General features: G+C 32.9%; 2 protein-coding genes across 2 annotated transcripts; one reads left to right on the top strand and one right to left on the bottom strand.

Moving 5' to 3' along the window:
* Window positions 1-419: 419 nt before the first annotated feature.
* LOC130810021 (uncharacterized) lies at window positions 420-12,992 on the bottom strand. Its single transcript, XM_057675928.1, has 16 exons — window positions 12,598-12,992; window positions 10,267-10,657; window positions 9,948-10,173; window positions 9,621-9,854; window positions 9,426-9,541; window positions 9,134-9,232; window positions 8,903-8,990; window positions 5,959-6,185; window positions 4,856-5,040; window positions 4,445-4,644; window positions 3,355-3,687; window positions 3,152-3,253; window positions 2,635-2,932; window positions 2,248-2,396; window positions 1,730-2,014; window positions 420-1,050 (listed from the first exon to the last, which is right to left on the bottom strand). Exons 2-16 carry the CDS (start codon window positions 10,563-10,565, stop codon window positions 778-780), a joined length of 3,114 nt encoding a protein of 1,037 aa, XP_057531911.1. The 5' UTR covers window positions 10,566-10,657; window positions 12,598-12,992; the 3' UTR covers window positions 420-777.
* A 2,301-nt stretch (window positions 12,993-15,293) lies between these two features.
* LOC130810020 (dolichyl-diphosphooligosaccharide--protein glycosyltransferase subunit 4A) lies at window positions 15,294-15,903 on the top strand. Its single transcript, XM_057675927.1, has 2 exons — window positions 15,294-15,454; window positions 15,537-15,903. The coding sequence occupies exon 2, from the start codon at window positions 15,537-15,539 to the stop codon at window positions 15,648-15,650; it is 114 nt and encodes a 37-aa protein (XP_057531910.1). The 5' UTR covers window positions 15,294-15,454; the 3' UTR covers window positions 15,651-15,903.

Here is a 15,903-nt window from a genome sequence, read left to right as displayed (position 1 = left end):
TATTCAGTTAATTTATTATCACTAATTGATTGCTATATTTTCTTTCCTTCTTTTGCTTGTAAGAGATTCTTCTTATCGTTCACGAAAATTAATTTTCATATAAATTATGAAAATCAAATTTGTATCAAATCATCAATCGGGCTGAAAATCAAAATTCTAAACTAATCTGCGTTTATCATGTCAACATGATTTAAACCAGCTTAATCCGTTTCATGTCTACTCAGAAACACTACTTCAATAAGTATGAAGATATGAACAAAATCTTTTAAAACTTGGGCTACATTTATTAAGATAGCTACAACATACAATCCAAAACACGAAATTTTATGTAAATGTATGAGATCAGAGGATATAGCCTTAAATCGAAACTGTATACTACCTTTGTCCCTTTGAAATTGTTACTGACTAAGGATATATCATAAGGGGAAAATATCACTATCAATAGCAATCTTAAAGCAAAATAGACATAGTGCTTAAATCAACAATAAACATTAAATCTTAGTGAAGTCTGTGGACCCAACCAAATGGGAAAACAATTATAAGCAGCTTCTTGATAGATTTCTGTAGCATCCTGAACACGTTACGCTCCATGTAATTGTGTAAGAGCAGTTAGCATATCGTGAAAACTAGCGATTTCATTGCTCTACGAAACATATATACAGAAAAAGAGCAGGGAGAGAATTTCCTATTTTCCGACATCTTCCCCCCCCGACTCCTAACTTTGTACCTGTAAGTAGTTCTACACTTTGTTTCTTAGTATAAAATCTACATATGTCATTACCAAAGTCCTAAAGAAGTCAGCACAGAAGTCTGAAGTGGTCCGTTGACAATATCAGCAGTTTCAGTCCTTCGTAGTGGTCCATTGTTGAGCAAGTCGGCAGTTTCAGTCTTCTGGATTACAAATTGGTCTACGATTCGAACAGTGGACAACGGATCCTGGTGCTTTGTAGCAGCAGTCCATTTGCTGGGGTGTTTCCTATGATAACTTAATTCCTCGGGTTGTTTTGGTTCCCTGTCCCATTTTGGATCTAACTTCCATTTCTTTGCAACCTGCAAAAATACAGGATTCCTCGGTATTGTCCCTCTGTATTTGGATAAGCTAAAAATTAAAAAGGACAAGAAATACTATATAGGAAATAAAAATGAGCCTCCAATACAAGATACCAAGTTTGCTACCGATTTGGGATGGGCACAAGATATATCATATAGGAAAAAAAAAAAGAAAAAAAAAGTGAGCCTCCAATACAAGAAACTGAGTTTGCATACTTAAGCAGTGAAAGTGAAATAGCTAGACTATACTCATTTGTCCCCTTGAGTTTGCTACCAAGGGGACAAACACAAGTATATAAGACTAGTTGTGTTGATATAAGAAAAAGATTAAAAAAAACCTTGAATTGTGTGGATGATATCAAAAGTAAGGAACAAAATGTGTATATGAGAATCAAAAAAAGTGGTGAAAATCTTTTCCATGAAAAGAAATGTAACAAATTAAGTATGATGGACAAAAATAGAAATTGTAGCAAACTCAGATGACTGAGGGAGTATGTAACAAACTTGGAGCAATGCACAAGCAAGAGAATCAAAATTCTGAAAATAGAAAGTCATGGCGGCCTATAACAATGTAATTCCAAGAAGAGATCGCTGCATGGAAGGCATGGTAGTCTTCCCCTCCCCAATCCCCGGTCAAACAAAATTCAAGTTCCATAATCACTGGAAAAAAGTTGCGTACCTTATCAACGGCTAGAGTAAAGACTTCCAAGTCACCATTACTGTTGATGTGAAAACGAGTAAACGACTTGTAGTTTGCAATACGCAAAGAGGAAAACGCTTCATCAAAATGAATGTGAAGCCAATTGATGCAAACATACAAATAACTCCCAAATATCAAAGACACAACTGGGGTTGAGAACACCCAATAATACAGGAAAACAGAGGCATAGTACACTGCAGCATAAACTCTAGACAGCGACTGTATCCCGTTCTTGCAAATGTTGCTCCTCGTGACAGCCATTACCTACATTTTCTAAGAATTTAGGTGAGCTACTCAAATAAACTTATAAAATAAAGGAGCCATTCATATTTAACAGTTATAAGTAGAGGCGTTCAAAACAGACCCGATAACCCGACCTTATAACCGAACCTTATTTAACCCCACTTTAAAAAATTTGATTTTAAACCGACTCGAAACATCTAACCCGAAATCAACCCGATGACCCAAATGAACACCTCCAGTTTTAAGTAATGTACCTCGGGAATATCAAAGGCAAACATCAAATATTTAATGCATGCTGGATAAAGACCAAAGGTCCATTGCTCAATACGCGCTCTAAGGCCAGTCGGATCAGGAAAGTGCTCTCTCTCCATTTGTCTGTACCACTCGTATAAAGTGTGATAGCCTGAAATAGAGAATTTTACACATTAAACATAACCAGGCATAATCTAACTAAACAAAAACAGCAGTGCCATTTACAGCATATCAACCACAAGGTTATTTAGTGATTCAAAGCTGAAAAAAAGGATCGCTACTCTAAACATATTTATAATTCATCAGTGATGCAGAGTTCGTTAAAATAAAGTATGTAGAAACAGATTCAATTAATTAAAGATTTAGGAGCAGTAGATGATGAACCCTACCAGATGTGGCTAGAAGCTTATGCCGGATACACATCTCAACACCCAGCTCCAACAGCAACATTAAGACCAGAGCAGCAGAAACATGTGCTGATACATGTAGGATTCCTATGACTACCCGCCTCTTACGTGAGAATTTTGGTGGGACAAAAGATATTGCAGTTATCAACAACAGCAGTGTCCCTAAAAAAGACACGTAAGAGTGTTCCAGCACGTACGATAAACAATTCAAGACCATGGTAAAGAAACTTCGCAAATGACCAGAAAATGAATCTTCTCGCAAGATATGATTAAGCTGACACTAAATAAGAATAATACAGTCATCAGAATCAAGCCTGAATAATACAACTAACCACAAGTTTTAGCAATAAGGAAACAATGTAGCTTCTAAGTTTGAAGGAAATCAGGATCCAATAAGATATTTAGACTAAATAGTAAAATGAGCACAATATCGCAGCAAAATCATATCCAAAACTTCCATTCATAAGCACGCTAAACAAGGGTAATAGTTCATAGTTACCTGTGGAAACATTGAAAAGGCTAGAACAAAATAGATGATTCCACCAATAAAGTCAAATTGCCAGTTCTTCTTCCTGAATTTCAGTATATTTCCTAAAGCTATCTGTCAAAGTGTTAAAAGCACACCACTTAAGACTTGAGAGGAATTATGAGTAAAAACAAGAGGAAAAAAAAAAGAAGAGAATTACCGGTTTCTTGTCCTACCTTGCTAGAATCTTCACACGAAGGATATGCAGCCTTCATCTCATATGGGGTTCCATAAAATTTCCTAAAATTACTGAAGATGTGAGTGGGGTGCAAAAAAGCCCCACCACAACCATTTACAAGTAGATGGTGAACATAAATAGGTTTGTCAGATGGGACATAAGAATGTCTCATATAATGATGCAAATCACCAGCCATACGAAGCTTGCACCTTCCCTTCAAATGGTCACGGATCAGGTGTGCCACATTCTTTCCAGAAGAATGGTTCCAATACCAGTCCAAAAGCCAATTTGGTTCATGAGTCATTATAATTACAGAGTCACTATCTCCTACCTAAATTAATTGAAAGAGGAAGGACAAACAACAATCAAACAAAAACTCAAGACGGATTGAGTATTATCATAATTAAAGAAACAAAAAAAGAACATAGTTGATTTATAGGTAGTCTCCAAATGACAATTGTTAATTTATATAGTAATATGAAGACATGTTAACAACCGAAGGAAATTAAAGTTTATTGGACATATCGAAATGAGTTGCAGCCAAGGAAAATTTTCTTTTGAGATTGAGAGTGCCTCAAATACAACCTTTAAGTTTAATAAGGGGTGAAAACAATCCCAAGCAAGCAAGTGAACCCTGTTTCAAGCTTAGTTTACTAAGTTGGTAAGTGACCTAATTTAACTATCTTACAGGTTACAACCTCTTATTTTAAGTGATCAATGAGTACAGCTTCAATCAAATTAAAACCCTTGTATCAATATCTCTCCCACTATCTAAATTTAATCAATATCTCTCCCACTATTAATATCAAACTAAAGTACTAAACCATTGACATAGCACAGCCTAGGGCACTCACAGACGACCCTGTACTATTATTAACAGTTTTCTTCATATTTAAAAAGTCAAGTAAAATATCCTGTTGAAAATCTCATTAATAATGACTCAAACTCCTTGAATAACCGCTGAGTTGTAGAAACTTCAATTTTTAATATGATGAGTTACGCCTAATGCACATTAAGTTTAGGTAAACTTTCCAATTCAAAAGACGATACTGAAAACGTAAAACAATTACCAAATAACAGTTAAGTACCTTGTCCTTAATTAGCTCTGAAAAAAACTTGAACTGATAAACATCAATATCGCCATGAAGTGCTAGATCAAGACCAAATACCCACCATCCTTTAGGAAGCTGCAACGCAAAGTAACTCTTTTTCTGAGGCATCAACCATCCACCAAACCAACTCTTATGGCATATGTATCTCATGAAAGTGTTTAATCCATCAAACCAGTCTGTAATAGAAGAACTGGAAAGTATTACCTAGCTATCTTGAAAACTAATCAGGTAAACATCTGGATGGTAAGAAAACTAGGAATGACATCGTCCCCACAAAAGTATTTGAAATCTAGAAAAATCATTCCAAGTTTTCTTTGGAAAATATAAGCTATTTATGAGAGCTCTATCAAAATAGAAAAGTCGCTCCCAACAGCCATCAGAACAAACCATGATTTCCAGGAATGATAAAACATTGCGGTCCATCATAATGCTTCAAATCAGGCACACCACTGGGCAGCTCTGGCTTTTTAACCGCGATAAGCTCTTCTTTATACCAAGAAGGAGGCTGGAGTGCATATTCAAAGGGTCGAAAGAAGCGCCTCTCGTACGTGAATTCAGATGGATTAGGATATCTGTAAAATTAAGCTATTAATATATCAAACTTCCCAATGGTGGTGGAAAAGTGCAGAAAATTCATATGTCGATCTTCCTAAGAAAGATATTTTACCAGTGGTCAAAATTAAAAGGAAATTTAGTATCAAAAATATGCAGACTGAATGTAAATTGTATTCAGCATCTAGCCAACCGTTTTAAACAACTACCACTGCCACAGTTTGGTTTGCAAGAGGCTAAAGTAAGGAAAAGGCTACAAGCGTGAGGATCCAAACAAAAAATACCTAAAGGAGTTTAATAATCTAAGATGCTTGGTTAAACAAGACAAGGTCCCAACTGCTCCACAAAAATTTCATCAAACAGACCAATCTAACTCTACAACAAAATAGATTAAACATATTGAAGTAGAATGATACTATAGTGAAGTACTCTTTGGTCTTTTTGGACAAAAATAATTATTTACCTTAACACATATTACTGTAAGAGCATCACATATTTACGTTTTTAACCTCCAATGTTTACTTGATTTTATCCTATTAGTGGTACCCTACCTCATTATAACTCCTCTTTTTTCAGTTTTTACCAAAACCCTTTATTATTTTCTATGATTTTACGTAACAATAATTATTAATTATTTCAATCAATAATTAATATCTTATCTCTCATTATTGCTCTCCTTGATTCCTTCTCGTATTCAAAATGGGAAGAACAAATAAAATTGGAGGGAGTAATTAAATAATGGCATGCACATAGACAATGAGATAATTGAAAACAACCTTCTTGTTATTACAAAGGTAAGATTTCATACATAATACTCCAAACCCCTCTTTTAAGTGGGAATCACTTGGCATATGAGTAATTGCATATACATAGCCAATTTAGCATGACTATAGATTATTACATGAGCACAAAACACTAATAAACATATGTGAACTTACGCGAGATCTCCTCCAATAAGCAATAAGTTTCCACGGGGAAGAGTTTTCACAATGTCACCATCTTTCAGAAGAAGTTTAGGTTGAGCAAGTAATCGTGCAACAGTATATGATGAGTTCCCCCCATCACCAGTATCTGCCATGAAGTCAAACCAAAACTCATCCTTTTCCTTAAAATGATCATAGAGAGGATCCCCTTTCTCTGTGTCTTGAAATGTGTTCATTGCGGCCTAATATTGAAAACCAGCGTTAAACATAAGCACAGGCAGCGACAGCAACAACCAATAACTTTTCACTTCAAATAACAAGTCAATTTGTTATTTTCAGACAAGTTCATCTTAGAACCTTCTGACCTTTGTCCTGTGTGACAACCATATTTAAGATTCCTTGTCAATTGTAATCAGGATTTTTCATTCTACTACCAATTAATCAATATTCCCTCTGTTTTCATGAGTTTGCCTCTAATAGTGACATACTAAATGAGAAACTGTCATTATCAGGGTTTAGGAACAAACCCATAAGGTCAGTGGAGTAATCATTTTATGACAAATGCATCAACCTCTTAATAAATTGAGTGAAATTTGCAATTTAATAAGAGATAATTCCCATTAAAAAAGAAAAAACGGGAAGTAAATGAATCAAAAATAATGTTACATTGAAATAACATATCTCAAAAAATTAAATTTCACAGGACACCATTTTATTTGCTTAAATATTGCCTAGTAAAAAATTAGAAACGTATCTACACTATGAACGTGAACTTTTTTGCTTATTATTGCATATTAAAACAAATCATATTAGGATACATTTCCTTAGTTTATTTTCTTTTGTCCTTATTTGCTACATACATTTCGAAGAAAGAAATGTAAGTGGGGGACAAAATCAAATTAAATGGGGCCACCTAGAGAGATATGGGTGCATCTTAGTAATTCTCAGACAAATTCTCATTTAAGACGGTCTTACTGTAAGAAAATTCCAAATTGGGCTAAAAAGTCCAACTAAATTATTCATAACATTACTTTTGGATATTAAAATGCTCATTTTTGAATTTGGGCTCAAACGATCTCATACAAGATTTACTCAACATCAAAATGTGGAAGTGGCTGGGACCAGAACAAAAGAACGAAGAGGTGTTTTGGTACGAAAAGTTTTCCCATATTGAAAAAGGCATGGAAGGGTTGAACAAGAAAATACAACCCAATAAGAAAATAAGCCAAATAAAACATAATCTTCAGCAAATTAGAGCTTCACATTACGCAGAGGATTGTTTTCGGCCAAAATTCATATTCTTCCGAACTTAGTAGCAACAACAATAATGCCAAAAGCATCAATCCTGAAATATGGGATCAGTTATATAAACTAAAAAAAGTCAACAAGTAATGCATAATGAAGGTCAGGATTTGGTTCGTGTTGAAGAAACAAGTATGAGTAGAGAATAAAAATATTGTTTACAGAAATTAGTAGTAAAATACTATGCTAATCATGCTTCAAATGCTAGATAGTCAAAAACAATAACAATATTCAAACATAAGACTCAACACTAGGACTTATTTTATTGGTTCATGTATTCGACCATAATCTTTTGGGATTAAGGTTTTCGCATTGTTGTTATCAACTCTCATATGGTCATCCAGTTTCAGAAATGTAGAAACTAAAAATCTCCAAGGAATAGACTAAGAGAACAAGATATTAGTTCCCTTTAGAGATTATTCAAGAAATGAACCCCTTCTTTGTACCTTAGATGAATTAAACTTAAGCAAGAAGACTTGGAAGGAAATTGCACAAACTAATAAATATTTCAGTTAAGAGTGGTGAAGTGGTCATTATAAAACAAAGAAAATTGCATACTTGAATTCACAATTTGATATATATTTAAGAAAAATAAAACTGGAGTTTTTTGATAGAAAAACATATGTACATGGGTTCTTCAATAAACTAGAAGTTTAGCAAGAATAAAGAGAAGGCTTATATAAACTTACAAATAAAGAGGAAAAGAAAGATATGAGAAGCACTATCTATATCTATATAAATCAAATACAAACATTTATAAATCCATCATACTAAGTTCAACTTTTTAAATGTAAAGAAATAATTTTTTTGTCACTATTATAATCGGATAAGATGGACCAGTTTGTAATATATTTAGCCCAAAATTTATATCAGTGGTTAATTGCACAATGGGAATAAGTTACGGGTCCAATTAAAAGTAAAGGGGATGATTTACATCATTGCATGTACGTGTTAAGTGTTGGGGCATATATTGTTACATTTGTGAATTCGAAAGCCTTACAAGGAGTTTCGAAAGCACTCAGGAAAATTGTAAAAGAGAGAAATGCATAAATTTAAAAATTACAAGTCATATATCATAAGCAATCACATACAATACAGATGATCTGCAAAATTCCACTAAAGGATCATCATCTTGTTCAAGTCAAAGTCAGAGTGGAAAGGATACGAAGAACAGTTCTGGCCAAAAACAAATAGCTAGTTTACAGTAGGGGATCATTAGAATCAAAAAGTTTAGCAGAAAGAATAACAGAAAACTCAAAAGCCTTGCAAAACAAAGAGTTTGGAAAGCACTCCATAGAAAAATTTAACAAGAGTAGTAGTGCATAAATGTGTTATTAAGACTCATCGCGCACGTGTCATATGCAATTACATATAAGCAATGCATGAGTAGTTGAAAGTAAGACAAAGCTAGCCCTGTCTCTCTCTTTCCTCTTTTCTTTGAACAGCCATTATTATTTTCAAGACACACTGTAGATTTATAGTAGTTAAAGAGACCAAGTTGGAACTAATAAGATTGGTGGGTCATGTGAGGCATAAGGGAGAGCGGATTTTTAAAATAAAAACCAAAAACTGGTTTGGTCATGCGCAAAAATGTATTAAACAGCAATGTAAGTTGAGGAAAAGGACCAATTTTGGGTCATAAACTTAAAATATTTACCTGCATCATACGCATGTCAAAGCGCCCAAGGAACACGGTCACAGACACCAAAAGGTCAAAAACAGTTTTAAATAAATCGGCTGACGTCCTGAAATACAACAGGGTGTTCAAAATCAATTTCAATGAAAGCCCATTCTGTCAGGAAAAATATTCACCAAACCCTCTCCAACCAAACAGAAGGACACGAGGGTGTTCAGTAAACTAAACGAAAAAGAAGGTGATGACTTATACCCTGAATACCAAGGGACCATATCAAGGAACTCAGGCTTCATCTGCTTCTTCTTCAATTTCTCATATTCTTTAACCGACAAAGGGTGAGTAAGAGCCCATCTGTTGAGCAAAATTAATGAAATAGAGGCACATTAAGACTGGAAATTGAGAAATCATTGAATATCAAACAAAATATAATTATGGAATCTACATCAAGATCCTCCATTTTTCGCAGCCGAAATAACACATTTCTAAGGCTTCAATATCTTCAACAAAATTGTAACTCATTGGGAATAGTGAAGTATTTACTCACCCAGTTGACCTTTCAACTACATAATTAGCTATGTAGAGGCCTATAAAGGTGGCCCACAAGGAATATATAGGGGAAATTTCATCCGGTGATTCTGCACATGTGCCACTGCATGCTAGCTACAATTGGAAAAAAAATAAGCCAACAACCGTTGTATGATATAAGAAAATTTAACAAAAACGAACTATGTTCACATACCTCACCATAAATCACCCACTTTGACAATAAAGGATAATCACTTGCGGAACCAACAGGAGCAAACCAAGAAGAGCACACTTGGTCTTTCAATTCGTTCATTTGCAAAAACTTTGCAAGCCATGTGTTCCTCTCCTCCTTCTTCAAAAAGGAGAACCAACTAGAGTTCTTTCTCTCTTTCACAATGGCTCGATTTCCACAGTGACTATAGAATACACAGCAGGCAACACTAATTACCTACAAAGCACAAAATTGAATGAATTAATACCATAAAATGAAGCAAAAAATGGCAAATGTATAAAAAGTACTCAAGGAGTCTGCCAAACTTACAGCACAATTTTGAAGAATGGTCCATATCTCAGGCCTTTTGCCAGCCACACGGGCAACAAGACCAAAAAACCAAAGGAAATAAAAAACCAGATGAAAAACAAGAAGAAACAATATGGATGATATATAGATTGTTATGAATAAAGAGAGGTTCATCCTGAGATCAACTCCCATTGATTGAAAACTTGGGAGATGGTATACAGCAGCCACTAAAATCCAGCCAATATACCTAAATAATCAGCCCAAGGTCTACAAGTTAATTGTGGACAGTTATACATCAAATATTTGTAAGATACATTTACAGAATGTACATAGTACTCACCACTTACTAAAATTCGAATAACTTGGCTTAATTGTCTTTCCAATAAATGGCGATGAGAAAAAATAGAAGAATCCAAACAGACAGAAATACATAGACCACCACTTTATGTTACTGTCTAACCCTTGTATGAAGGTATTCATATTATCAAATGATATGAAAAAAAGGCATCCCAGAACAACTGCAGTGATAGCATGGCGGGAATGCTCATGTGGATAAGGATAAGTATGAGGAAGTATAGTCCTGAAGCTTTCCATTTTAATTGTATCCAGTAAACCAACCGCCGACCTGTTAGAGCCCATTCCTCAATATGGAACCAGCTCCAGTGTGTAGAGCGAATTCAGTTTTGTCAAACGAATGTCACTGATAACCAATTTAAACATCAAATAAAATTCTGCAAGAAAAAGATGGTATAGAAGATAATCAGAATATCAAAAGGAGGAATATAAATCCAGACACTCTAGCGCGCAGCTAAAAAATGAACTTGGAACTTGACAAAAAGGATGAAGGTTTAAGCTAGAAATCAAAAGTAAACCAGGTAAAAGCGAGAAAGAAAGAGTATTGAGCAACAAACAACCATAACTATCACTTGACCAGATGCTAAATGATATCAATACACACTACTTACCATTTCAAACAATTGACCACAATTTTCAGCAATAGCCAAGAAAAAACATGACCATTACTTTCAGATTTTGTTATTTGCTTAAAAAGAAGGTGATTTTGTAAGGGCATAACTATCATTTTAACTTTGATTTTAAAGTTTATGTTTGATTAATTAGGTTGTATGATGAATTTAAAACTAACCAGTTATTGTGAACATGTTAAAAAAAAAAAAAGGAAACTACTTTTACTGGCTTCATATTCTGTTTTTAGTTTCGAAACATTTAAACTGATTTTAACGAATTGGCCACAACAGCGTAGCGCTACAAAGCAAGAAAAAGTTGGTATGTTACGATGACATGCTCCAATCCCCTTAACTTATGAAATTTTTTATTTTAGTTGTATGTTACAAGACTCTACATTTCACCTTAGTAAACGTGTCAGATCCTTGATGCTTGACATTTAGACATGCGTGTACACTTTACCACTTCATTTTGGGCTCCAAATCAAGAAAGACATTTAAAAAATGTAAAGATCATAGCTAGTATATTTTACGATTTAGATTCTATCTTTAAACTTTCAACAAAATTAAAGGTGAGGGGTTAAGCACAATTGAGATAGTTATACATCAGGATCAGGCAAGAGACAATCACTAATTGATAAAAAAATCTGAGTCATCAACTTGAACGACGTGCTTCAACACAACTAACAAATTCAAAATGACAAGTTGGTTTAGTATCAAGTGATATCACCAGCAAGGGTAAAGTTCCGAGTTCCGACACCTCAAATCCCACCCTAGGCGAGAATCACTTGATGGGAGTTGGGGCAATGGAATGCTGTTGACTAATAAAATGGAGCTCGTTGGTGTCAAAGGATTTCGTGCGACTTTGACACTATTATTTTACAAGAAATGGCGTATAGCTAATTACTATACATGAGACTCTTGCACATAAAAACTTATAAATGACTTTCATTGATACCACAAAAGCACTCCTCATAGGATCAAATCCAAAATTGGGAATTCGTTAAGAATTCAACTTCTTAGGAGCAAATATTAAAGGTTGAGACTTTAACCCAAAGTTATGATTATTTTTTAGCCCCAAAGTCTCATATCAAGCCTCAGTTAAAATTCCACAATTCTCATTCTCATTTGCCAAACACTTAAAACTTCAATTCTAAAGCATCTAGGAAGTCAAGCTTCACAGTTAATAATTGATGTATTAAACTCATCAGTGGGTCAATAAGTTCATACTTCTATTAAATAAAAAATAATTGAAGAATTTTTGTTATCTATGCTTATGAATTATGGTAACTCATACTCCGGTACAAATTTGGAGGAAGTTTTTCCCGTTTACAACTTGGATTGGGTCAGGTCAAGAATCCTAGAAAATGCAAAGGCAATAAAAACTCGTTACCAATAAGCTTATCAACATGGATGTAGTTCCCATTCACAAAACAATCACACCTATATTGAACACAATTTAAGGTAAAAAAAAAACGCAAATTGCATAACCCAGAATGAGAATAGAAATTAAACATTAGGGTTCTAGCCAATTTTACGCATAAAGCAATAAAATAGCAAAAACCCAGAATCATAGACAAGTTATACCTCAAAATAAATTAGAAAAACTGCAATTTCCGATACGAAATGGTAAATCAATCAATAAGAAAAAAAATGTTGCAACGACTAATTTCAAAAATTCAAAAAAAAAAAAGAAAAGGATTGATTACCTGAAGACGAAACTAGAGAGAAAAAGAAGCATGTGGATTGTGAATTGTGGATAGAAATAAATGAAGACAAAAATGGTGGACGGAAAAAGAAGGTCGGTATGGTTGGTAATTGGTATTCTGTGATGCTTAAATTAAAGGGGAAAAAAAAAAGAAATATAAAAAAAAATTAAGATTGGGGAATGGGGTATCTAAGAATGTCTGCGAAGAAGGCGAACCAGAAAATGGCATATTCTGTTACTGTTTCTGTTTTTGTTTTGACTCAACATTCAAAAAATAGAAGCAATGGAAATCCCCATTGATTTCCTACTGCTGTGTTCTATCCTTGGAATGTCCAAACATTAGTATTCCTACAATACCTCCACGTAGATGTATTAGTCTCGTAGTCAGTGTCGTTCCTCACATTATCTGAGCTCTAACGAAAACTAAAAAAGATAAGCCTTCTTTATAAAGGTTGAATCTAAATTTAAATGGGTATTTGAAAAAATAACAAATACAGACCCTATATATTATAATTAGCACTAAAAATGTAAATGTGACATATAATTCTTAAATTATATAAGAACTATCCATAAATTACAAATTTTTAAGTGTCTACTTCATTAACTAACATTTTCTAATTTTAGGGCTCTTTCTAACTCTATACTCTAGGCAAATGTCTACCTTGCCTATGATTAGGAATGACTCTGCTCGTAATTATAGTTAGAATCCAATATCCCGCACAAGACAGGGTCTGAAGACAAGGATAGAGGACAAATCATACTCGTGCCCCCTCCAAGGAGTGGGCAAGGAGAAACGCACGTATTCAGATTTTCCCCCAGTAGATATATGAGATCGATTATTTAACCATATATAGAAAGCACATCTTTCGATGAGATCGTCTCATATAATAATTTGTGTTTGGCAGATGGTTGTAAGTGTTGAATTGTTGATATTGATTACATCACTTAAGATCCTCCTTTTCAAGAACTTGTAATGATTTAAAATTTTTTGAGATATTAATGCACAATTCATATGCACAATTCAAATGTATGGATGAGAATTGTTTAGTTCAGATGAATTGTTCAAAAATTTGATCACATGACTTTAAAAGCTATGTATTTAACATTTTTATTATTATTTGAACAAACTAAAAGACAAAAGTCAAAAATAAAAGTCAACAACAATTTAATTGTTAAACACACTTTTTCTAATGAACCGATAATATTATTAATTTTGCTTTTAAGTGAACACCTAACAACATTAAAGGTTTTAATATGAACGGCATTCACGGCTAACATTGGTAGCAAATCTTATAAAAAAATTAACACAATTAAAATTTAAATTACACTTAAAATTCCAAAATATGTAATATTAATTTGTAATTATGGGTTGGATTTTAAAGTATTGTTTGGGGAAAGTATGTTGAGAGTAAGAAGTTAGATATCAATCTGACATTCTGATTTAGAATTTTGTTTCTTGTAAAGATTAACTTGCTTTCTCTGGACCATTTTTAGCCCACAATGCTTATCTCATTTTTTTCCTTTCACATTGTGAATTTCTTAACATTATGGCCTTGGTTTATGCAACTATCTCTTTTGTCAACATTATATCCTTTTCTTGAGGGAGATGTCATATGTTCAATTTAATAATAATTTAAGTAGTAGTTGACTTTCATTCTAGTAAATTGTTAAAATCAAAATCAAAATTATTTGTAAAAATAATCGTGTAGTTTGAGATTTTTAGAAATTAAAAACTCAAATTTGTGTTTTGGTATAAAAAATAGTTTTTTAGCTAAATTAAAAGTCATTTACCAAACCTTTTTTTTCAACTATGTGACTAAACAAAATGTAAAAAGTAAAAAACAACCAAAAAACAATCAAAAAACAATTTTTCAAACACCCATATAAAATGATTACAACATAAACTTAAAAGGGACAAATGAGTGCTCTCATAAATTTCTCGGTGAAACTAAATTATATTATTATATATTTTCCAACTATTTGACTAAACAAAATGTAAATAAAAGTAAAATAAATAAATAAATAAATAAATTGTCAAGCACCCCTATATAAAATAATTAAAACGCAAATTTAGAAGAACATATGAGTAACTTTATAAATTTCCTTGGTGAAAATAATATATATATATATATATATATATATATATATATATATATATATATATATATATATGCTTTGGTTTGATAAAAAAAAGTTTAAATTTTTAATTAAAATGAAATGCTTTAATTTTACAAATCTCAAAAGTTTATCGGCAATTAAATATTTTATTTATTTCTTTTTATTTGTCCATTTTATTTTTTGTATGCATTTTAAATCAAATTTCAAATCTCAATATCTCCAAGTACTCTAACAAAGTTCATCATGAATATATTTTATTTTTAATATATACTTTAAAAAATAATTAAAATTCCTTTCTACTAAAATGGAAAAATTAGAGAAATTATCAATGGTACTCCTTAGTTTTTTTCAATTATGAACGGTACCCTCATGTTATTAAGCGTCTTACAATTATGATCTATTTTAATTTTTTCGTCCAAAACCATTAACTTTTTTTTAATTATTTTTCAATTTAAAATATTAAAAAATTAGAATAAAAAGAAAAAGTGAATAATTTTGGGCAATTTTAAATGAAACAAATTAGAAAAGATTACGGTTGAAACTCGTAAAACGTTCAATAACAAAGAGTATTATTGATAATTGAAAAAATTGGAAAAACTTTATTTTGTTTTCACGATCCGCGAAGGTTGGATTGTTCGAAGTTGGAACCCTATAGAAGTTCAAGTCTTGGCAGCCCCCTTAAACCCTCCCGATCCGGCGAAACTACATCGAATTATCCTTTGTTTTCTTCTGCTTCCGAGGTACGTTTCTCTCCCGAACACATCTTCCTGCTTCAATTTTCGGATAAATTACTAACGATTAAGTTGAATGTATGAATTTCAGATGATTGACGATCAAGATCTTGGATTCTTCGCCAATTTTCTAGGCGTTTTTATCTTTGTTCTGGTAATTGCTTACCATTTTGTTATGGCTGATCCCAAGTATGAAGGAAATTGAGGAATTTTCTTCCTCATCTATAGTCAGTGCTAAATCATGTAGTTTTTATGTAATTCCTTGAATGTTCCAACATTTTCTCTTTTCCGTTTTTTGACTATCCATGTACTTCAATAAAATTATACAGGTGAGTGTTTTTGATAGTGTCCGACTTAGAGCTGATTTTGATCTGTTTAAGTGATTATGAGCAGCACATTTGTATTTTGAATTTTAGGCGAATGCCTATTTCAGTAGAAAACATAATTTCTTCTGGTAA

The sequence above is a fragment of the Amaranthus tricolor genome, chromosome 4 (genome assembly GCF_026212465.1).
Source record: "Amaranthus tricolor cultivar Red isolate AtriRed21 chromosome 4, ASM2621246v1, whole genome shotgun sequence".
Taxonomy (NCBI): domain Eukaryota; kingdom Viridiplantae; phylum Streptophyta; class Magnoliopsida; order Caryophyllales; family Amaranthaceae; genus Amaranthus; species Amaranthus tricolor.
This window is presented reverse-complemented; position numbering and strand designations above follow the sequence as displayed.

What these genes read in the sequence shown, in the direction of transcription:
- LOC130810021 (XM_057675928.1), bottom strand. Translation starts at nt 10,565, where the DNA reads ATGGGCTCTAACAGGTCGGCGGTTGGTTTACTGGATACAATTAAAATG. An exon ending in GTAGTTGAAAGGTCAACTGG is followed by an intron (nt 9,233 to 9,425) that starts GTGAGTAAATAC and finishes TTTGCTCAACAG; the next exon opens with ATGGGCTCTTACTCACCCTT. An exon ending in CGTGTGAAGATTCTAGCAAG is followed by an intron (nt 3,254 to 3,354) that starts GTAGGACAAGAA and finishes ACACTTTGACAG; the next exon opens with ATAGCTTTAGGAAATATACT.
- LOC130810020 (XM_057675927.1), top strand. Translation starts at nt 15,537, where the DNA reads ATGATTGACGATCAAGATCTTGGATTCTTCGCCAATTTTCTAGGCGTT.